We start from the raw sequence: 23,715 nt of genomic DNA, 5'->3' as shown, positions 1-23,715 counted from the left end.
CACAGTGCCTAAGCCATTTGACTGCTAAACAGAAGGTTGGTGGTTCAAACCCACCAGCTGCTCCATGGAAGGAAGATGAGGTAGTCTACTTCCGTAAAGATTTACAGCCTCGGAAACCCAACGGGGGTCACTGTGAGTCAGAATCGACTCAATGGAGCAGGTTTGGTTTGTTTTTGTTCTCTGTTTAAGGTGCTAATACACTCCTTACTTTGACACTTTCATAACCTGTAGGGAAAGCTTTGCTGCTAGCAGCAGATGGGGTGGGAGGAGACAAGAAACCAGGCAATGATTATGGTGTGGTCAGTGCTGTGATGGTCAGACAGGGAGCTATGGGGACACGGAAGAGGGGTGTGTGACCTAGACCTACGGGGAAAGGCTGATTCCTAGAAGTGATGTCTAAACTGAAATCCAAAGGATAAGAAGGAATGACCTAAGTGAGCAGGACGGAGTGGGGTAAGAGCTTTCCCGGTGACAGAAACATCACGTGCCATAGCTCAGAGATGACAGAAAGCAGCACACACATTCTGGAATCTGAAAGTGAGGCTGCAAACACATGCTCACGGAGAGGCCAGGTGCATAAGGTCAGTGAGTGAAGCAGCCATGGAGGAGAGACGGTAGGGAGCAGTAGGGACTGTGGGCATGTCGAGGGCTCCCAAAGCTGGGAAGGTGGGTATGCAAGGATGGGAAACGTCAGAGAACAGGTGGATGGTACAACAGACAGGCTGGAAGGGCTCAGAGGGAGGAGGGATTAAGTTCACCTGAATGGGCCTGTGACCTCACCTGGAGTCAAATGAGCCGATCTGGTTCCTAAGGGGTTCATTCAGCAGATCTGTCCCTACTTTCTGAGCTCCCAGAGAGACAGCGAGGCCTTATCCTTGGGTGCTATGTTTCCAGCAAGGTCCTGAACCACCCCGCCCACTCCTTGGAGTCCACTGTACGCTAATTTACGTCACTGCCTGCATCTCACTGGCAGACGACAGCAAATGTTAAAGCAGCTAACCCAGAGCAATGCCAAGGGACAGTTTGGTACTTTGCCAACTGATCCTGAACCCTATTTTCAGCTGCTTTTCCTAAAGCTGGTGGTAGAGACTGAAGCCAGCAGCTGTTCCTAAGTGGGGTCTTCTCAGGGACAATGCACTGCACTCTAGGGATGCCGTACATGTGGAGCCACTTGAATGGTGCCCTCTGAGCCTGTCCAGACACACCTGGGTCAGAGTGAGGGGTCTCTCACAGACGAGCCAAGGAAACTGTGCGAGCTGCCCACCCGAGCCAACCCCATCCCACTCAATGGGAAACCAAAGCCTTCCCGAGGGCTCTCTAATACCCTAGAATTAACTCTGGCTTCAAGTGCCCACTGCTGCCCCCTACTGTCCAGGACCACACGCCATCACATCATGTTCCCAGCTGCCAACTCACCTTCCTACTTAAAGCAGATTCAATCTCACCTTTAAAAAGCCATTGTCATTGGGTCAGTTCCAACCCATGGTGACCCCATGTGGTTCAGAGTAAAACTGAGGTCCATGGGGCATTCCAGACTATCAGCTTTACAATAGCTGATCACCAAGCCTTCCTTCCCAGCACCAGTGCGTGGGTTTGAACCACCAGACTTTCAATTAGTGGTCGAGCACAACCAATTGGTATCACCTAGAGCCCTTCAAACTCATTTAAAAACCCAACCAAACCCATTGCCATTGACTTGATTCCAACTCATACCAAACCTATAGATAGGACAGAGTAACACTGTCCCTTAGGGTTTCCAAAGCTGTAAATCTTTAGGGCAGCAGGGTATCACATCTTTCCCCTGAGAAGCAACCACCAAACTTTCAAGTGCTTAACCACTGCACCACCAGGGCTCCTTTCACCTTCAATTGTTGTTGTTGTTACATGTCGTTGAGTCATCTCTAACCCATAGCGACCCCACGTACAACAGAACAAAACACTGCCCGGTCCTGGGCAAGCCTCACGATCCTTGCCATACCTGAGCCCATTGTTGCAGCCACTGTGTCAATCCATCTCATTGAGGGCCTTCCCCTCTTTCGTCGACCCTCAATCTTACCAAGCATGACATCCTTCTCCAGGGAATGGTCCCTTCTGATAACATGACCAAAGTAGGTGAGATGAAGTCTGGCCATTCTTGCTTCCAAGGAGCATTCTGGCTGCACTTCCTCCAGGACAGGTTTGTTAGTTCTTTTGGCATTCTCAGTATGCTTCACTAACACCACAGCTGAAAAGCATCAACTCTTCTTCAGTCTTCCTTATTCATTGTCCAGCTCTCACATACATATGAGGCGATTGAAAATACCATGGCTTGGGTTACATGCACCTTAGTCTTCAAAGAGACATCTTTGCTCTTTGGCACTTTAAAGAGGTCTTTTGCAGCAGATTTGTCCAGTGCAATACATCGTCTGATGTCTTGGCGGCTGCTTCCATTGGTGTTGATTGTGGAACCAAGTAATATGAAATCTTTGACAACTTCAATCTTTTCTCCATTCATTGTGATGTTGCTTATTGGTCCAGTTGTGAGGATTGTCATTTTATGTTGAGATGGGCTCAAGTAAAACTATTAGAAGGGCTCAATTGTAACCAGTAGAGGTGCGGAGAGTAGTAGAGGAAGGAAAGAAAGGTGGCCAGGACATGCTGAGAGAGAGAATGACAAAAAGGGTCATGGGACAAACACGACCACTCCCCCTTCTTTCTATGTATTTTGTGTACATTTTCTATGCATTCATCCCCAGTGCTACTGTGAGGGAGCGTTAACTACCCCTGCTTTGCGGTCCACAAACCCAAAGGCAGAAGGCTTAAGTCACTTGCCCAAGGTCACACAGAGTACATGGCAGCACCAGGCACTGGACCCAGGCAGCCTGGCACCATTGCACCAGGCTGGGCACCTGAGGGTGGGAGCTAGGAGAAAGGTCAAGGTGGCAGGCGTTTGCTCTGGACTGGGTGGGGGTATGGATGAGGGAAGAAGGAGCAGATGGTGGGCTGAGGAGGGGTGAGTGGGTGCGTAGCAGGTAGATGCCATGAGAGGCGTGGCTCCCTGAGACCCCACCCTCCTCTCGCCCCCTAGCTGAGCCGCTCACTGTGGTGGGAAAGATCTCCTTCAATCCCAAGGACGTGCTGGGCCGCGGGGCAGGAGGCACTTTCGTGTTCCGGTGAGTGGTATCCAGGAGCCAGTCTGGATGGAGACATGGCGCTAATGACCGTGGGGAGCCATTTTTGCCATGGACCCCTCAAGGGGGGGACACAGTCGGTACTTCACTCACTAGTTCCCACCCTTTCTCCTTACCCGCTCCCTCTGAACCTCCTGCTCACGCACCTCCCAGGGGACAGTTTGAGGGGCGGGCAGTGGCTGTCAAACGACTCCTTCGTGAATGCTTTGGCCTCGTCCAGCGCGAGGTCCAGCTGCTGCAGGAGTCCGACAGGCACCCCAACGTGGTCCGTTACTTCTGCACGGAGCGGGGGCCCCAGTTCCACTACATCGCCCTGGAGCTCTGCCGGGCCTCGTTACAGGAGGTGAGGCCAACGCACAGCCAGGTCTTGGTGGGTGGCCTGGCAGCCCCAGCTCCACGGTGATGCTCTGTCCCTTGCTGGTCCTCAGTATGTGGAAAGCCCCAACCTGGACCTCTGGGGCCTGGAGCCCGAGGGGCTGCTCCAGCAGCTGATGTCTGGCCTGGCCCACCTGCACTCCTTGCACATAGGTAGGTACTGGTCCACCTTCCGCCCCCCATCCTTGACCCTCCCTTCCCCCTTCCCCAGCCCAGCACCCCCGCTGCTTCCACAGTGCACAGGGACCTGAAGCCCGGGAACATTCTCATCGCGGGGCCTGACACCCAGGGCAGAGGCAGGGTGGTCCTGTCGGACTTTGGCCTTTGCAAGAAGCTGCCTGCCGGCCGCTGGAGCTTCAGTCTGCGCTCAGGCATCCCCGGAACGGAAGGCTGGATGGCACCCGAACTCCTTCAGTTCCCGCCCGCTGACAGCCCTGTGAGTCTTCCCACCTGGGAGTCACCTGCCATAGCCTTACGGGTTCTGCCCCATCCTGGTGAACTGAGCAGCAGCTGAGGCTTGGAGTCTGTCCTGTTCCACCCTGGGTGACTCGTCCAGGCCAACGATTCTTCATCTGTAAAATGAAGATAATTTAGCCCTTCTTATCTATAGCAGAAAGAGCTCTGGTGGCATAGTGGGTACGACATTGGCTGCTAACCAGAAGATCAGCGATTCAAACCCAGCAGCCACTCCATGGGAGGAAGATAAGGGAATCTACTTCCATAAAGATTTACAGCCTTGGAAATCCAATGGGGGTCGCTATGAGTCAGAACCAACTCGGTGGCAGTTGAGTTTGGTGTTTAATCTACAGCAGAGAGGTTATAGCATATGGCTGCCAACCGAAAGGTCAGCAGTTTGAACCCACCAGCCACTGTGCAGGAGAAAAACGTGGCTGAGCGCTTCCATAAAGATGCCAGATTGAAACCCTGTGGGGCAGTTCTACTCTGTCCTGTAGAGTTGCTGAGTTGGAATTGACTCTACAGCAATGGGTTTAGTTTGGTTTGGTTTTATCTAGAGCAGTGGTTCTCAACTGGGGACAGTTCCCCTCAACTCCTAGGGACATTTTTCAGTGTCTGGAAATGTCACAACTGGTGGCAGGAGTGCTACTGGTGGATAGAGTCCAGGAATGCTACTAACATCTTATAATAAGCAGAATAGGCCTCCACAAACACACACACGTGCACAACAAAAGATTAAACCCAGTCCCATTGAGTCAATTCAGACTCATAGTGAGCCCCGTAGGATTTCCAAGGTTGTGAATCTTTACACAAGTAGATTGGTTCATCTTCTTCCCATAGTGGCTTTGAACCACCAACCTTCTGGTTGGCAGCCAATTGTCTTACCCACTGTACCACCAGGGCCCCTTATCATGCCTAAAATATGAATAGTGCTGAGGCTGAAAAACCCTGTGCTAGAAGATGATGTTCAGGCCTCGCCATGCTGCAGAATCACCTGAGAACTTGTGAAAACTCAGATGCCCGGGCCCCACACCCAGTGCTTCTGACCTAATTGGGCTGGGCTGGGGCCCCAGGTGATTGTAATGTGTGCCCAGAGTCAAGTGCCCCGGTGGGAGGCTGGGGAGCATCCGATGAGCTCACAGCACAGTGTTAGACTCTGGTGGGGACTTGAGTTTAGGATCCCAGGGTTACAGATTTGGGGGTCACCAGTGTGTGGGTGGAAGCTGAAGTCGTGGGCACTGATGAGAGTGCAAAGCCACCCCACCTGTAGAGTTGAAAGCCGGAGGGCGTAACCTAGAGGCTCAAGGGACAGGATCTAGCCTACAAGTTTTGGTTTTTTTTTTAATTAGTGGCCAATATCTTAATATTTGGGGAATGCCACATAAACATCTGGATTTCTGAATTCTCTTGGAAGATTAGAAGTTCTGTCCCATCTGTCACCCCCATCCCATCCCCACCCCCCGCAGAGTCCTTTGGCAACAGTGAGCTGGAGCTAAGTACCAGCTGCCCCTGGGCAGAGCCGGCCCAGCACCAGCCGTACGGCCTCAGGCCCGGAGGTGTCACCCGGTTGTGCTACCTGCCTCAGCCCAAAATGCATGAAACCTGTGAACCTGGACTGAAGCTCCGTAGGGGCACGGGCTGTCAAGGAAAACTGTGGGCCCTTTTCACGGGTCCAGAGGAATGGGAGGGAGCAGCAGGCTCAGGCTGAGTCAAAGCCCTGCTACCACAGGCCAGGCAGTCTTCCTTATCTGCATCTCTGGCCCCCAGACCAGCGCGGTGGACATCTTCTCAGCTGGCTGCGTGTTCTACTACGTGCTTTCTGGCGGCAGCCACCCATTTGGAGAGAGTCTCTATCGCCAGGCCAACATCCTTGCGGGGACGCCCTGTCTGGCTCACCTGGAGGAGGAGGTCCATGGTGAGAGAAACGGGCAGCAGAGGGGCAGGAAGGTCAGTAGGCTCGGCGGGCCTTAAGCCACGCCTCCTCTTCCACCCCACAGACAAGATGGCTGCCAGGGACCTGGTGGCGGCCATGCTGAGCACACGACCACAGGCCCGGCCCTCTGCCCCTCAGGTGTTGGCCCACCCCTTCTTCTGGAGCAGAGCCAAGCAGCTCCAGTTCTTCCAGGTCAGAGGGAAATCTTGGGAGTGGCCCCAGAGAGCTCCAGGTTTGGGGTCCGAGCAACAAGGGGAAGCCAGACTGGTGGGGGGAGAATTAGCTACCTGCTCCAGGTGGCCTGGCTCCTTAACTCCCAACTGGGTGAAGCCTGGGCTCCTAAGCCTCGCCATCTTGGCATTCCAGCATCCACAGTTGTCCCTGTGCCAGAATCTACCCCATTTTTCCATGTCATTCACGCTGTACTTGGGCCCAGAGAGTTGATTCCACCCGTGTGACCTAGAGCAAGGTACTTTGTATCTCTGAGCCCGTTTGTGCATCCATGAAATGGGGACAATAACACCTGCCTCAAGTTGACCCTGAAGAGCTGGTGGGATAACATGGGGGTACGCATAGCACAGAGGAGCTGCACTTAAGAGGCAACAGTTCTTACAACCTAACCCAAGCCTTCACGACTCTACTCCCTTTGCTCATGCAACACCCCAAGCCTAATACTGGCCATGAGACTCAGGAGCTCTGGTTCCTAGGACGTCAGTGACTGGCTGGAGAAGGAGGCCGAGCAGGAGCCCCTGGTGATGGCGCTGGAGGCGGGCGGCCACGTGGTGGTCCGGGGCAATTGGCACAAGCACATCTCGCTGCCACTGCAGACAGGTAGAGGGCCAGACTCGGGGTGGCCTGGGAGGCTGAGGTCAGACTCAGCGGGGGCAGCCTTGCCAACGCTCTCCCCGTCGTCCACAGATCTGAGAAGGTTCCGGTCGTATAAAGGAACCTCAGTGCGTGACCTGCTCCGTGCCATGAGGAACAAGGTGAGGCTCTGGGGCGAGCGTGGGTCCTCTCCCCACAGCAGGAAGGCCCGGCCGCAGCTCAGCCAGGGTTCTCTGGTCTCCCTCTTCCAGAGGCACCACTACCGGGAGCTCCCGCTGGAGGTTCGGCAGGCTCTGGGCCAAGTCCCGGACAGCTTCATCCAGTACTTCACAAACCGCTTCCCCCGGCTGCTTCTGCACACGTACCACGCCATGGGGAGCTGTGCCTCAGAAAGCTTCTTCCTGCCCTACTACCCGCCAACCTCGGGGCCGGGGAGCCATGCCCAGAGGCCGCTGGGAGCTGAGAACCAGGGGCCTCCACCCAGGCCGGCAGGGGAGCTGAGCCTGTGACTGGGCCAGCCTCTGAGTCGGAAGAGACAGGCAGAGGTCTGGCAGCCTGGGGGGCCCCGAGCAAAGGGAATACAGGAAGTAGAAGATTCATATATGTTTAATGTATTTAAAGCCAAGGATAGAACAGTCCAAAATCCAATAGAAATTATCTGTACAACTCATATGGTGGGGTTGAGAGGGAAGGGGAAGGGCTATAGGACCCACACCTGAATATGTAAAAAAAAAGAAAAAATAACTTACATAGTAACCCCCACCTACAAGGATGGTGTAGCTCTTTTCCCGGCCCCCAGGGCTGGGAGACACATTAAGAAAAACAACACGGAGGGGCTAACCAGTGTAGGCCCCCAGGTGCTGGTGGGAGCAAAGAGGGGCACCAGTCCAAAGGGCGGGAGGGCTATGAGGAGGCCTTGAGGCGGTTGCTGGCGGAGCGTGAGCTCAGCAGCTTGTCCACCATGGTGCGAGCGTAGCGGAGCCGGCTGGCCAGCTCCTTGGAACAGCCGTGCTCCTCAAGGAGGCTCAAGCGATACGTGCGGAAGTCTCGCTTCTCGTTGATGTAGGTCACGGCCGCCATCAGTGGGCACAGGATGAGTTTGGTATGGTCCTAGAAGGGGAGGGAGTTGGACGGTGAACTGAAGATCCCAGCAGCCAGTGTACTAGGGCAGTGGAGGGGAGGAATCAGGAGCCCTGGTGGTGCTGTGGTTAAATGCTCAGATGCCAACCAAAAGTGGGCAGTTCAAACCCACCAGCCACTCCGTGGGAGAAAGATGTGACACTCTGCTTCCATAAAGATTGTTGTTTTTGTTACGTGCCGTCAAGTCAGACCAGACTCATAGCAACCCCTCCTTGGGTTTCCCAGGCGGTATCACTACGGAAGTAGATTGCCCAACCTTCCTTCTGGGGAGTGGCTGCTGGGTTTGAACCATCAGATTACAGCCTTGGGAACCCTATGTGGCAGTTCCACTCTGTCCTCTAGAGGCGCTCTTTCAGAATCAACTCGGCAGTGGATTTGTTTGGGCTTGGCTTCCGTAAAGATCACAGCCTTGGAAACCCTGTAGGGCAGTTCCACTTTGTCCTCCAGGGGCGCTGGGAGTCGGAATCGACTCGGAGATGGCAGTGGGTGTTTTATGGGAGGAAACGGGATATTCCAGCTGATGGAGGGGTGCCCTCATCCCAACTCACTCCCTTCTTACTGCTGCTGCCAAGGGCTGAGAGCCCTCACTGTAGACACACAACCCACCCAGCTCCTGTGGGGCCACTGCCAGCCACAGACACCCCATGCCAAGTCCATGAGGCTCACCTGGAAGAAGTTGATCTGCACACAGCCATTGCTGAGGTGCAGGATGATGGCGCTACGGGTGCGGAACCAGGTGCGCAGGTAGGGTAGCCGGGCCAGTTCATCACCTTCCCGCGGAGTTATGTTGGCACCGGCTTTTAATAAGTGTTCGCTCATGTAATTCCGGAAATACTTCAGGAGTGTGATCTGTTTGGGAAAGTGGCACAGGCAGTCCAGACTGATAGCCTGGCCCTGGCCCTGACCCAGCCACCGCTCCTGACAAACCAAACCTGAGGGCTGGCGGCACTCACCTTCTTCATCAAGGAGTTGGGATGGGAACTGACGGTGAGGTAGGACTCTGTGCCGTTACGCTCAATGTACTGCAGGCTCTCACCGTCGTTGTAGAGGATGAGACGGGTTGAGTCGTTGAAGAGCACCCCCACACTGTTGTCACACAGCTGATACCCTAGCAGTAGGTGGGGGAGACCTCAGAAATAGGGAGTGAGGACCGGGGGGATGGGGCATTGGGAGCAGGTACTGGGGGCCTGGGATGGAGATAGGCGAGTGCTGAGACAAGGGGGCCTGGGAGCAAAGAAAGACAAGAGTGCCAACAACTCAGGGTCACTGGGTGGTCCCCGAGGCACCCACAATTCTAGAAGACACCTACCGAGGCCATACTTGTCTGAATAGTCCACCCACTTGCTGATCCAGAAGATGGGGATGCAGGCGGGGTCCTCGGCCTCCTCTGAGACGGAAACAGACAGGTGACTGGCCGGGGCCAGGCTCCTCCCCGCTGGTCCCCTCACAGCCCACACCAGGGAAGCTTCCAGGCATCACACCTGGGCTCAGTCAAGAAGCAGAGGAGACACCTACTGTAAGCCAGGCCGGGGCCCCAGAAAAGGTCAAGGCATGGCCTTGGCCACCAAGAAGTTCGGGCAAGCAGCGGGACAGACTTGTAAGCAGAAGGTTACAGCGCTGTGTATTAAGTGCCACTCATTCATTCATTCAGCGCATCCACTGAAGGCTTACTGGGTGCCGGGCACTGTCGCAGGCACAGTGACCAAGCAACAAAACCCCAGCCTTCGTGGAGCTCGCGTTCTGGTTGCATGGACAAAAGTAATAAAAATAAACATGGATACGAGGAAGCCACTGCTTAGGGGGCACCGAACTTCCGTTAAGGGTGACAGAAAATCTGTACACGGATAGTGGTAATGGTTGCGTGCAGAACATAAGCCATGTCGCTGAACTGTACATGTGAAAAAATGGTGAAATGGCAAATGTTTCGATATATATCACAATAAAAATGAATCTGGATAAAATATGTAAGTTACTTCTATCATGGTAAGAGGGGCTGGCAGATTACCTAGTGATTAAAAAATTATGGGAGGATCTAGACTCAGAGTTTAATGGTGGTTATTGGGGTGGGAAGGAGTGGGAGGGGGGATTCCTGTCCAGGAAGCATTGAGATTTTTCTCTACAGGGACGGGAAACCTGGCCAAGGATGACAGAGATGGTTGCACAGCATGATTGGTGTAACTGGCCTCACTGACTTGTGTTATGTGGAAGATGTTGAGTTGGCCAATGAGGTGTGACCTCTGTTTTTACAATAACAAACAACTGTGAAAGGACAATTCCAATGTATCAAAATGCTATGTTCAGAACATGCCATAAACCTCTTACTTTAAACACAGAAATAGATATGGAGAGTTTCGAGAGTCAGGTGAGAAGTGCTATGGAGAAATCTGTGGCAGGTGAGGGGGCTGGAGGGGGCTGGGGAACAGGGAAGCGGTCATGGAGGGGCCAGTGGAGCAGGCCCAGGAGGTGGGATGAGTGTGACCACGCCGATGCTGGGGGACGGCGTTCAGGGGGGACAGTAAGAGCAGATGCCCCAGACTGGAGCATGACCGGGTCTGTTCTTTCAACTCTTTCAAAGGATAAAGACTTCACAGAGCAGAAGAAAAAGCCCATGTAAATACAGCTGGTAATGCGAGGTGGCTGGAAGACGGGGCATTTGTGCGGTGCAGCAGGGGGGTCAGAAGGCGAACAAGGGCCTGAAAGTCGAGCTAACTCATCTGAATTCCATCTACAGGAAGTGAGGGAAGCACAGATACTACAGCGACAGAGGCCTGGACAAGCCGCTAACAGTCCGCTGGCTGGGACGACCCTGCCCTCTCCAGATATGCCAGGCAAACCCACCCCCTACCAAGCCCCACTGTGCCCACCTTGCCTCACCAGCCCCCGCTCTGAGGGCTTGGCGGCATTGACACTGTGTAGCTGCTGCAGCATGTCCCCAAGATGGCAGTCGATGGCCTCTGCCGTCTCCTGAACCACTGGTTCCTCTTTTTCCCGGGGTCGCTCAGGAAGGGGGTTCTCTATGCCTAGGAGGAAGATGAGGCAGCCATTAGCTGGGCACAAAAGCAGGGCGGTGGGGAGAGGCACAGGGTCCCTGCCACAGTTGGAGCTCTCCCCAGAGCAGAGCTCTTTCAGGTGCCATTGCTTTGAGGAAACTGAGTCAGGACAGTCAGAGGAGCAGCTGCCCTGCTCCCACAACAGGTACATGGTACTCGCAGTAGCTGCAGGGCCGGGCCAAGGCCTCTAGGAGGGTGTCACGGCCACGCACAGTCACAGAGCATTAGAGGCTCACGCCTCTGGCCCAATGGGGCAGCCTTAGGGACACCACATGCCACTCAGGAAGGCAGCTTGGAGGCACCGGCTGCGTGGAGCTGTCTGCGTCAAGCAAAGGACTAAAAGCATCCTCTGCATCCAAGATGGGAAGGCCTAGCAAACCCGAGCTCACCAGCAGGATGGATTCAACAGGGCTTGACGTGAAAATAGGAGCCCTGGTGGCACAGTAGTTAAGTCTCAGCTGCTAACTAAAAGGTCAGCAGTTCAAATCTACCAGCCACTCAGTGGGAGAAAGATGTGGCAGGCAGCTTCTGTAATGATTTACAGCCTTGGAAACCCTATGGGCAGTTCTACTCTGTTCTCTAGGGGTGCTGTGAGTCGGAATCAACTCTATGGAGTGGTTTTGGTTTAGGCTTTGCTTCCTTAAAGACTGACAGCCTTGGAAACCCTACAGGGCCGTTCTACCCTGTCCTCTAGGGGCACTGTGAGTCAGAATTGACTCAATGTCAATTGCTTTTTTTTTTAATGAAAATGTTCAAGGGGCATTGGAAGAGATTTTCCACCTTAAAATTTGCTTTATATGCTTATGTATGACCAAAAAGAGTCTGAAAAGATACACACCAAAATTTTTAACATTGGTTATATTTGGGTGGTAGCAACATGGATAATTTTTATTGCCCTCATGCTTAAATGTTTAGTTTTTTTCCCCCCACCGTGTGCTACTCTTGTATAATATGACATTTTTCTTAAAGCATTTTAAGCTCAAAGTTCTCAAATTAAAAAAGGAAAAAACTATTCTGTGACAAGGATGTTAAGTGTGAATGAGATGCTTGGGATTAGCTTTAAAATACGATTGCAAAAAAAAAAAAAATGAAAGAAATTATTGTAATAGAAAGGGGACAGGGATGTGGAACACATAAAGCAAATGCAGCCAAATGTTGCTAACTTTGGAAAATGGTGAGAAGCCATCACACGGTTCGTTCTATTTTGGGGTCAGTTTGATAATAGAACATTTGTTGTTATTGTTATGTGCCCTCGAGTCAGACCCGACTCATAGCGACCCCTCCTTGGGTTTCCGAAGCAGTATCACTACGGAAGTAGGTTGCCCCATCTTCCTTCCGAGGAGTGGCTGGTGGATTTGAACCGCCAGCCTTCTGGTTGGCAGTCAAGTGCCTTAGGCACTACGCTACTAGAGCTCCCAAAACATTTGTGGTTCTAATTAATTTGTGCTTTAATTAAAACCAAAAGGACCAAAAAAAAAAGTAATCCTTGAAATAACAGTATTCGATTATAACCTCAAGAAGAAATAAATATTCATGAGTCCACACTGACACACATAACCAAATAAATAAATATGCAAACAGAGGAGAAGCAACCGCTCTTCCTTACACAAGAATTCCCATTCATGTAGAAGGGAAGGAGGGAGGCAGACAAGCCCCACAGTACTGACTGCTTCAGGACACACCCAGGATGCTACATTTGGTGGGCAAAGCTGGAGCGCAATCAGATCTTCTCCAAGTACCTTCCCCAAGGAATTTATTCATTACAAAGGGGAAAATCCTAACTTTGCTGGGGAGAAACCCAGCAGACACCACCTTAAGCAAGTAAACAAGGCTAACGTCACCAGTAAAAATGAAAATATGTATCACACAGCCCCTGATATGATGCCCTCAGAGGGCACTTCACCTCTGGGCTGTTTTTTTTTCTGTTGTTGTTGTTGTTTTGTTTTTAAATGACTAATGGTGTTTTGAGAACGTGTCTTCAGTTCTCATGGGAGTGGTGGTAGTTAAGCTATGTGTCAACTTGGCTGGGCCTGGTTTTGAGTGGCTGGGCAGCTGGATGTAGTTACTCCCCAAGGTGAGATTGGTAATCAGCTTCATGGTGGAACCTACTAGAGCAGCTGAGTGGCCATTTTAGGAATGTGGTCTGCTTATCATATATAAGAAGCAAATTTGAGGAAGGTCTCTAGCTTTTTGGCACACTTGAATCCTGCATGTAGCCGGGTTGTTGTTCAGTAGCCTGCCATGCTCTGTCGATCTTGGGACTCTTAACAGACTAGGCCTGCCGTGTGGTTTGATAATATCAGGACTGTGCCTTTTTACTTGCTGACCTTGGATTTGTCGCCTCAGCAGCCAGCAGCTGCCTGAGTGAAGAAAGCCTCCAGCTTCAGTGGGCCGGGAGCAAGAAGCAGAGCTGAACCCAAGGTCGAGGGGCTTTCACCCAGCCCCTAGAGCTGGTGCTTTGAACTTGGATTTCTAGCCTCCCAAACTGTAGGAGAATAAACTCCTATTTGTTAAAACTATCCACCTGTGGTATTTTCTTTTAGAGCAGCACGAACTAACCAAAACAGGAGTGGAACCCAAGAGTGGACTTGCTGGGTCATTTGGTTAACTCTGGGGTCCCTGGATGGCGTGAAACCAATGACTCATTCAGAAATAAGCCACTGAAAACAACAACAACAACAAAATCCTCACGTAGCCCCTGACATGATGCCCTGAGAAGGGAAGTTCACCTCTGTGCTGTTCCTGCCTAGAACGTGTTCACTATCACCTGACCCTGAGAAAACATCAAGCCCAATGGAGTCACATTCTACAAATGCCAGGAGGGTTCTTCCTAAGTGTCAAGGTTATATATGAAAGTCAAGGGAAAATTGAGGAACTGTCTAAGGTTGGAGGACACCAGGAGACATGACAACTAACTACCATGTGAGATCCTGGATTAGATCTAGACTGTGGAAGAGAAAAAAGGCGTTACAGCGGAAAACAGCAGTGAAATCCAAATGGAGACAACAGTTGGTCAAGAGTATTGTCCCAACGTTGTTTTCTTCATTTTGACCGTCGCTCTATGGTTATATTAAGATGTTAACATTAGGGGCATTTGGATGAAAGGGATATGGGAACTCTGTACTATTTTTGCAACTTTTCTGTATGAGTCTAAAATCATTTCCAAATAAAGTTTAAAAAAAAAAAAAAAGCAATCCCTAAAGATTGAAAACTAATGGGAACAAATTAAGTTGTATAACAAATTGGTGGCATTATCAATACAGAGGAAAAAAAAAAACTTATTTTAAGGAACTTATTTTTTATACTATATCGTGAATGGACTATGGTCTAAGGAGAAACAACTGCAGAAAAATAAAATGTCATTTATTGCCAGGAACTAGTTTATATATGATGAAGAATAACGTAAAAATCCCATCATATTATATTTAAAGCCGACAATTACTGAAATTGATCACTGTGTTGTGTATAAAAATCTTTGTTCTTGGGAACTATACTCAGAAGCACTGAGTGGTTAAGGACAAGGTGTATACAGCTTTACCCTTACATGGTTCAGGAAAAAGAGAGACTAACAAAGTAGGGAGAAAAAGTTAATTCATGGCTCTGGGTAAAAAGTCTATTCTTGCAGCTTTTCAACACTATCAAGATAAAACGTTTAAAAAATGGAAATCAGGAATACCAACATCTCAAGCCACACCCTGCCCTGATGTCTTTCTGAATTCTGACTTTGAAGAGCCCTAGAAGCAGTGACAATCTCCCAGCATGTGGTTTTATCAAACGTCTGTCTTTTAATGAGATACAGACTGAAGTTGATAGAGGAAAAAGATATCTGGGATTAACATTAAAAGGAACAAAAAAGGAAAAAAAAAAAAAGGCTGGGGGAATGAAGCAAATGCAATCAAACCATCACTGTTGAATACAGTTGGTTCATGGGGGTCCACCACATTATGCTCTGTGTGTATTCTTGAAATTTTTCATACTTTTTTTCAGTGAACTGTGCAAGAGTTGTGTTAGGAATTGCCTCAAATGACCAAAAAGAATCTTTGAGGTGTGGACTTAAGATCCTCTTTCCTCTACTTGAGCCCAAGGGCCTGCATCAGCCATGGGCAGGTCTGTCTTTGCTGACAGGGCCCAGGGGCAGAAGGACATTTGCCACAGGAGAGAGAGCCATGGTGTTCATGACGGGAGACTGGCCTACTCCACACCAGGGCTCTGGGGGCCAGGGAGTAAGCCACCCACATACCTATAGCCCAGGCTTTCTCTGGGGCTCTGCTGTCCACCCAGACCCTTATCTTACCTTTATTGAGGACCGTGAGAGGCTTCCGGTTGCTAGGATCCAGGCCGCTGGGAGCAATTGAGAACCTGGGGGGGACGGTGAGGCAGGTGATGGGCAGACGGGCGGGGATGTAACCAGAAGTGAAGAACTCGTCCTGGAGCAGCTGGCTGAGGGTGGGGCGGGCGGCAGGGTCCGTCTGCAGCATTTTCTGGATGAGGGAGGCGGCCACGGGGTTGATGTTCTGCAGGAGAGAGCGCAGCCACAAGCAGGCTATGACAGGGACCCTGAGCACAGCACAGCCCGAAGGACTGGTCGGCCTCAGCCTCAAATATGCTCCATCCAGTGGCTATAAATAATCCCAGTTTTCCCCCACTAGCAGCTTTACTGAGTCAACAAGTGTCAACCGAAGTTGTGAGAATGATAATTTTTCCTTCCTCTTGAGACTCAAGGTAAGTTTTCATTCTCTCCCTCTGAATTTGCTCCCCCTAGAGTAGCACTCAAGAACACAGGCTTTTAGGGCCTTAAAGATCTGGTTGTAACTCCCAGCTCTGCCCTTCAATACTAGCTGTGAGAATTTAGACAAGAAACCAGACTTTCCAAGGCCTTTGTATCATTTTCTGTAAAAGGGCCCCTAGCGCGCATCTTGGAGACCTGCTGAGAAGATTCAATGAGCTGTAACCGAGATCAAGTCTGGGACAGAATGGCAGCACCCTAGCATTGACTACGTACTTACTATGAGCTGGGAGAGTTTTTTGAGCACTGGGTACGTTAATCCGTTTGACCCTCATGAAGACATCTATGACAGGGGCAACTCTATTATCATCCCCCTTTTGCTAGAAGAAATAGGCATGGAGCGGTTAAGTGCCTTCCTTGTCTACGAACTACCTCCTGAGCCGTGGTGCCAGAATCCACAGCCCCAGGCATCTAGGTGGCTTGACCACCTACACCCTGAAGCACCTGACGGAGTTAGCCGACTCCTAGTGTCCACTATATGGGTAGACAAAGTTCCTGGCTACACACCAAGGACACCATCTAGAAAGTGACCACGAACCAGGCTCCTGCAGGCACCGGCTATTCCTTTAAATGCATGTATGCTGGTGGATGTGAGAATGGACACGACTCTGCCACTGGATGGATGCACAGTGGTTGAGGATTCTGTAAACACTTACCGAATGCAAGGTGCTCTAGAACCGAAATACAAGCAAAACACCAAACCCACTGCCACGAAGTCGAGTCCAATTCCTAGTGACCCTACAGACAAAGTAGAACTGCCCCAAAGGGTTTCTGGTGGCATAGTGCCTAAGGCATCTGACTGCTAACCAGAGGCTGGCGGTTCAAACCCACCAGGCAGTCTTCGGAAGGAAGGCTGGGCAATCTACTTCCGTAGTGATCCCGCCTCGGAAACCCAAGGAGGGGTGGGTATGAGTCAGGTCCGACTCGATGCCAGTGCATCATTATCATCACAGGGTTTCCAAGGCTATCATCTTTCCAGAAGCAGACTGCCACATATTTGTCCAGCAGAGCGGCTAGTGGGTTTGAAGCACCGACCTTTTGGGTAGCAGCTGAGTCCTTTAGCCTCTGTGCCACCAGGGCTCCTTAATTTACTCCAGAGGCAGCCAATTTCATAGATTGGAAACTATGGCTCAGAAGATTCAGGCCGTTTATTCAAGGTGGTCCACTTGGCTAATTGACAGCCAGTCTGAACAAGGCAGTCTGTTTCTATTTCCAAAGCTTAAACACTTCTGCCTCCTACTCCCTCCCTGGTTTGTTTTTACCTTTTATGCATCCATTGGGTCACACATTCCTTTGAGAAATTACAAACTCTCTCCCCATAGAAAAAAAAAAAAAAGCCTGTGCACACACATGTACCAAGTTCTGCGTGCAATTTCAGACACAGACCCTCGAAAGCCCTGTGGGTACCCCAGAGTGAGGCTGACCTTTCTCTGACCTGGGATATGGCTAGACTTAGCAGCTTTAGGTAAAAATAAGTAATAAAGTAGTATTAGTCACCTTGGGAATACTGTATTCATTCTTCTTGATTCGGAGGTAGGTCTCTTTTAGGCATGAAGTCTCAAAAGGCGGTTTGCCCACCAACAAGGTATACCTATAAGTACAAGGCAGAATTTGGCTCAAGGCTCCCAGCCAAAATCTAGATGCAGGCAGGCCCATTTCAGGGCCAGGATGGGGTGTCCAGGCATCGTCTGGGTCTAAGGCCCCCGAAGTCAATCCCCAAGTCCCCTCAGCAGCCCCAGGAGCCAGGCTACTTGTCAGGCGCAGCCCTCAGCAGAATACAGGGGATGAGAGCAGGTTCTTGTGACCAATAGTTTTTCAACTCCAGCTGCGGCAGTGGCGCAGAACTCTGCGGCAAGGCCTCAGAGGCTGCCAGCTGCCGCAGTCCTGCAGGGAGCACCTCTCTCCTGGAGAAGGCTTGACATCGTCATTTGGAAAACAAAGCTCCATTGTAAAGAACTATGAAAGCCATTGCTGCAACTGTTCTAACTCTCCAGTCCCCAGGCCAACGACAACCAAAAAGGTAACACCTGGAAAAGCCCATGCCTCTGCCCACCACCCACTCTTCACACTGATGATCTTGATCCAGACAGACCACAGGCGCCCCCTCCTGGCAGCCCAACACCTGGCCTAATTCCTCCCACCCAACGCTGCCTTCTGAGCAGTGTCCTACAACTTGACTGTGCACAGAAATCAAGCAGGGATCCCATTAAACTCCAGATGCCGATCTCGTTTCTGACAAGTTTCCAGGTGATGCTTGGTCGTGAATGTCACTTTGAGTAGCGAGGATCTAGAGCAAGGTTGTGGAAACATTCCAATGGGTCCCCTGGCCCCCCCGGCTGCAGAATCTTACAGCATACACCAGCGTGACAAGAGAAGATAAGGAAATTAGGCTTTGTTTTTGGACCACGCGTCCCTTTGCAGCAGCCTTTCTGTAAGCGGAAACATCCTCAGGATGAGGTCAGCCAGGTCAGATGCCCGAAGGGCCCCTATGAGGCCGGGTGGGCCCTGAGCCGACCCCAACTTACATAATGCACCCAATGGACCACACGTCCACCTCGAAACTGTGCCCCTTCTTGCTCAGCACCTCAGGAGCAATGTAATTAGGAGTCCCACACAGGGTCTTCTTCCGCTCCCCGTCATACTCGACTTTGGTGGCCAGTCCAAAATCCCCTGGGACAGAAGGAGGAAGATGGGGTGCTCAGATGTCAGTGCAGATAGGGGGTTCAGGTTCGACCATCAAGCCCCACAGTGATTTGTTCCCACAAGTGAGGACTCCTGCCCGGGAATCTTCCCATGTGCTGACCTCAGGGTAGTGTCTCCCTCCCAGTGTTCCCGCCAGAAAAACCACACTCACTGTCATCGAGTCAATTCCGACTCATAGCGACCCCCACTGGGTTTCCAGGCTGTAAATCTCCACAGAAGCAGACTGCTTCATCTTTCTTCCACCGGGTGGCTTATGAGTTTGAACCACTGACCTTTTGGTTAGCAGTCAAATGCCTTAACTACTACACCACCAGAGCTCCTTCGTGTCCCCTGTTGTTGTTGTTATGTGCCATCGAGTCAGCCTTGACTCACAGCGACCCCTCCTTGGGTTTCCAAGGCAGTATCACTACGGAAGTAGATTGCCCCATCTTCCTTCCAAGGAGTGGCTGGTGGGTTTGAACCGCCAGCCTTCTGGTTAGCAGTCAAGTGCTTAGGCACTACACCACCAGAGCTCCTTCCAGTGTCCCCTAGTCCCCCATAAAAAGGAGGGCCATGCTTTTAAAGGAAGCTCTGGTGACAAAGTGCCTAAGGCAATTGACTGCTAACCAGAAGGCTGACGGTTCAAGCCCCCCAGCCGCTCCTTGGAAGGAAGGTTGGGTGACCTACTTCCATAGTGATACCGCCTCAGTAACCCAAGGAGGGGTCGCTATGAGTCGGATCTGACTCCAGGGCAGTGAGTCTGGTTTTCTTGTTTTGTTTTTTATGCTTTGAAAAGGGAACTAGGTAGGACTCGCAAAACTCAAACATGTACAGGAATCAAGCAAGTAACCTCATGACTGATGTCTGGCAAGTTTGTGAGGAAGTTAATAGAGAGGGGTGGGGACTGTGGCAAACCAGAGGGAATCTAAAGGGGATGATAGCTGCCTTCAGCCCAGCAAAGGGCTGCCCTGCGGGAATGCTGTCCAGGTGCTGCTGCAGCTTCCAGTCATCGTAAAGGAGCTCCAAATCCAATTTTCTGTCAAGCTTCCCAAGTGAAAAAATGAACAATCTCTAATTCTTTTTTTTTTTTTTTTTTTTTATGACTGTAAAGGAGCACATAGAAAAACGCATCAGCAGGCAAGATACTGGCTTGTGGGCCCTTTATTTTAAACTGCTGGAGTTAAGAGAGGCTCTGGAGGCAACGAGCAGCCCGGACTTCCCATCATTCTCCTCTTCCTCCCTCCACCTCCTCCCGACCCCTCACCCCTTCCCAGTGGTGGAGCGCACCCCTCCGGGCCCCGCACCTCACCTATTTTCACCTCCAGATCTTCGTTCAAAAAGAGGTTGCCCAGCTTGAGGTCCCGGTGAATGACCCGGTTTCGGTGCAGGTACTGGCAGCCCAGGACGATTTGCCGCAGGTAGTAGCGGGCCTCAGGTTCGGTCAGGGCTTTCCTCCGCTTGTGCAGCTCCAGGAGGGACTGGGCGGGGGAGGAGGAGGAGGAGGGAGAGGCGGTATTGAGGACCAAGGGTGGGGAGTCGCTCAAGGCAAGCTAGGACTGGACCCCGGAGCCCCAGGGGCAGGCAAGGGGATATGCGGAGGGCTCTTGGCAGGTTCCTGTCCCTCTTCTCATGGGCAACTGCAAGCTGCACCCTTGCCCTAACCCTGGCTGCGGTAGTTCACAGGACTCCCCTCTCCTAAGAGCGCCATTCTCCCAAGATCCTTTTCTGGGACACCTCTCCCAGCCTCACTCCGGAAGCCGAGTCCCCATATCCCGTCCCGGGCGCCCCCGAAGCCCAAGGCACCCAACACGTCTTCTCCCGGGCTCCTCCCCTAGCAGCTCTAGGGCCCCTTGCGTCCATGGCCAGAGGCCGCCCCTCTCCAAACAGCTCACGTGCAGGAGCCGCCTTCCCAGCAGCAGGACTCAGGCCCCTCATGACCCCCTCCTCCAGCAGCTTCAAGTGCCAAGCACCCCCTCCCCGAGACCTCCCCTTCCCGAGCTGGAGGTGCCCAGCAGCCTCGCTAGCAGCTCCAGGGCCCGGGCGGAGCGCTCCTTTCCAACAAGTCCTTCCCGGCTGCTCCGGGTCCCCAACGCCCCAGCGTCCCGGCAGCTGCAGTCCTCCGGCAGAGACCCTCACCCTGCGGCGGCAGAGCTCCAGCACCACAAACACGAAGTCGTTGTCCTCGAAAAAGCCGTGGAAGCCCACGACGTGCTGGTGGGCGAGGCTGCGGTGAATAGATATCTCCATGGACATCTTCTCCTTCTGGTGCGGCTTGAGCAACAGCGACTTAGGCACGATCTTGCCCGCGAACACCTCCTTCGTGTCCGTGTCCGAGATCTCGAAGCACTTGGCAAAGCCTCCCTTGCCCAGGAAGCGACCTCGCAGATAGCGCCGCCGGCTGCGCGGGTCCACCAGGACCTCCGGGATCTCTTTCACCGGCGGGGGAGCCGCTCCTCCCGGGGCTCCGGCCTTCCCCGCCTCGGCTGGTGCCCGCGCCAGCTTCCCTGCGGTCGCCGCCGCACTCATACTCTCGGAGTTGCTCAGCGGACCTAGCCGGACCTGGGTAGACACTCGGCACTGCTCCGCTCCTCCTCGAATTCAAACGCAGCGCCGGGAACGTTACAAAACCCTGCGCGCCACTGATTGGCCGCGGGGATTTAAAATCCAAACCCGCCCGCCGCGCGGCACCATGGGAGCGCTCTGTAGAGCAGCCGCCTTTAAACCCGCACCCAGCCGGGAAGGAAAACTTGATTGACAGCGCAGCACGGACCCCACACACGTGGGGTGCCGAGGAATCCGTCCTCGGCTTGGGACAGCGGGGACCCCGTACGTGGGGAGAGGGAAGTTTAGGGTGGTTTTCGCGGGCGACTGGGCGAGCTACTGCAATTCACCTGCATCTCATCCAGGAAGCTTTTCCTAACACTTTGCTCCACTCCCACCCCGCCTACTGCAACGTAAGCCCTATGAGAGTGAGAGACCTGGCAGCGCTGAGGGGTAGCTTGGGGCTTTGCACCCGCCTCCATTGTCACAACTCTTTTCCAAGCCACCCTATAGAAACTACGTAAAAACATGATGCTTGCTGGGCAAATGCACCTCACAGCAAAAGCCCTAGACCGACTCCAAATGATAGCTGCTTCTGAGCCCCTCTGGAGTGCAGAGCAGGGCTACTCAAAGTACCCAGGTCCAGGGACCCAGTATCACCATCACCTGGGCGCTTGTGAGAAAGGCCCTACCCCAGACCTCCTGAGTCAATCTGCCTTTCAACAGGTCTGCCCAGGTGATTACTACACTCGCTGAAGTCTGAGAACCACGGTACCAGAGCCCCCACTATGCAAGAAAGCTGTTTGACTTGCTCACATAGGCCATTCCAATGCCTAAAAAAAGTGGACACTCACTTTGTTGGTCAGAGGGGGGAAATGGCTGATGGTATGAATGCCTAACAAACTGGTGGGCTATGGCCAAATCTGGTGAAAACCAAAAAACCAAACCCACTGCCATCCAGTCGATTCTGACTCCTAGCGACCGCCATTAGGTTGCCGAGTCAGTAAACCTTTACGGAAGTAGATTGCCCAATCTACCTTCCTGGGAGTGGCTGGTGGGTTTGAACAGCCAACCTTCTGGCTAGCAGTCAAATGCCTTAGGCACTACACTACCAAAGCTCCTTAAATCTGGCCAGTGGGGGCATTTTGTTTGGCCTCCCCACTTTTCAAATTTTGAGTTAATTTACAGCCTTTAAAAACCAAGAGAGCTCACATACACAAAAAATCAGATGTGTGGCTTTTCCTGAAAAAAATGCCAAGTTTAGCAACATTAGGCCTAATTGTCTTCCCACTTTGCCAGTTTCCACCTCTGCCCTTTGGCCACTGGCCTGCCTGGCTTCTGTAAGGACTTGAGTGGCAATACTGGAATGGCAACATAGCCAAGTTAGAAGCCCCTTCCCTGTGGCCAGAAGCACCCTAGGTGACCCTTGATAGAGCCACCAAGAATCAAGCATACTGTTGTTGTTGTTGTTGTTATGTGCCATAGAGCCAGACCCGACTCATAGCGACCCCTCCTTGGGTTGCCGAGGCAGTATCTGGTGGGTTTGAACCGCCAGCCTTCTGGTTAGCAGTCAAATGCCTTTAGGCACTATGCCACCAGAGCTCCCAACCATATTGTAAGCACCCCTTTACCTGCCTCCCAATTAAACTAGGAAACAATGAGGACAATTCTGCCAGCTTTTCCACCCCATGTCCTGCTCGCATCACAATGCCTGGGAATAAAAGGAAGTTAAGCAAAAAAAAAAGTATTTTTTAATCTCATGTGTGTAACCACCTTTTTTTTCTTTTCTTTTAATTTTATTGAAGTTTAATGCAGTCACAGAAAAGGTGCACCTGTCACAACTTACAGCTCAATGAGTTTTCACAAACTGAACTCATACCGCAGAAACAGCACCCAGGTGGAGAAAGAGAATCTTACCAACCCCCTAGAAGCGGCCATTGTGTCCTGTGTGGGGAGCCCCCAAAGCGCTCCCCTGTTCGATGATTCCTAGGAGACCTCCAGGACTCGGCATGTAGTTGTATTCTTGGCTATGATTTCTTGTAACGAAGGGTATGAAGCAAAATCAGCAAAGGGAAAGGCTTCCCGCAGGAAACTAGGTGCAAGCTGGCTAGAGTGACTCCCTGTGGAGTCACACCGGCCACACTGAATTCTTCCAGCAAGGAGTTGTGACAACACTTGTGAAAATGTTGTCTACCAGGGAGGCTCCCTAGAGGCTCAGGGTCTGGGGTGTTTACTGGGGGTTGGTCACATGGACACTCTCTGCCTCATATGTATGAAAATTCCAGACGCCCAGGAAAAAAAGCACAGTGAGCTACGTTTATCACTGAGGGAATGGTGAATCCAAGCCAGTCAAAGGCTAGCCTCGTAAACAAGTCTTTCCGAGCCGAGCAGTCTCAGCCTGCTGGGTTGACTCTTTCCTGCACAGTCCACCCTCTTGGCCCTTGGTCAAGGCTTCTTTACAGCAAAATTAGTATCAGTGGGACCCCACATGTTAGAGTGAGACCAACCTGAAGTATGGATCTTAGTGCCTTTAGGTGCAAATGAAAATAAACCCTCTACCTATTGAGTCAATTCTGACTCATGGTTGACTCCTATAGGATAGAGTAGAACTTTCCCATAGGGTTTCCAAGGCTGTCATCTTTACAGAGGCAGACTGTCATGCCTTTCTCCAGCAGAGGGGCTAGTAGGTTTGAACTGCCGACCTTTCAGTTAGCAGCCAATACTTAACCACTATGCCACCAGAACCAAAACAACAAA

At 51.8% G+C, this 23,715-nt stretch overlaps 2 protein-coding genes across 2 annotated transcripts in view; one reads left to right on the top strand and one right to left on the bottom strand.

Annotated features, from left to right (window-relative positions):
• The window catches only part of ERN2 (endoplasmic reticulum to nucleus signaling 2), a gene marked incomplete at its 5' end in the record, with an annotated part of 15,569 nt that extends 8,347 nt beyond the window's left edge, over positions 1-7,222 (top strand). Inside the window, 10 exon segments of the mRNA XM_007958704.1 lie at positions 3,068-3,152; positions 3,324-3,513; positions 3,599-3,698; positions 3,782-3,981; positions 5,769-5,916; positions 5,999-6,126; positions 6,642-6,765; positions 6,853-6,920; positions 7,011-7,182; positions 7,185-7,222. Coding sequence (XP_007956895.1) covers positions 3,068-3,152; positions 3,324-3,513; positions 3,599-3,698; positions 3,782-3,981; positions 5,769-5,916; positions 5,999-6,126; positions 6,642-6,765; positions 6,853-6,920; positions 7,011-7,182; positions 7,185-7,222 — 1,253 coding nt within the window.
• A 440-nt stretch (positions 7,223-7,662) lies between these two features.
• PLK1 (polo like kinase 1) lies at positions 7,663-20,943 on the bottom strand. The gene is made up of 10 exons (XM_007958701.2): positions 20,554-20,943; positions 19,727-19,895; positions 18,261-18,405; positions 17,233-17,326; positions 15,244-15,463; positions 10,764-10,919; positions 9,209-9,286; positions 8,853-9,007; positions 8,566-8,748; positions 7,663-7,869 (listed from the first exon to the last, which is right to left on the bottom strand). Exons 1-10 carry the CDS (start codon positions 20,941-20,943, stop codon positions 7,663-7,665), a joined length of 1,797 nt encoding a protein of 598 aa, XP_007956892.1.
• Between the last annotated feature and the right edge of the window lie 2,772 nt (positions 20,944-23,715).

This window comes from Orycteropus afer, unplaced genomic scaffold, assembly GCF_000298275.1.
Source record: "Orycteropus afer afer isolate SDZICR_OR568_19922 unplaced genomic scaffold, OryAfe1.0 scaffold01085, whole genome shotgun sequence".
NCBI lineage: Eukaryota > Metazoa > Chordata > Mammalia > Tubulidentata > Orycteropodidae > Orycteropus > Orycteropus afer.
Note: the sequence above shows the minus strand (reverse complement) of the source record. Positions and strands in the feature narration are given on the sequence as shown.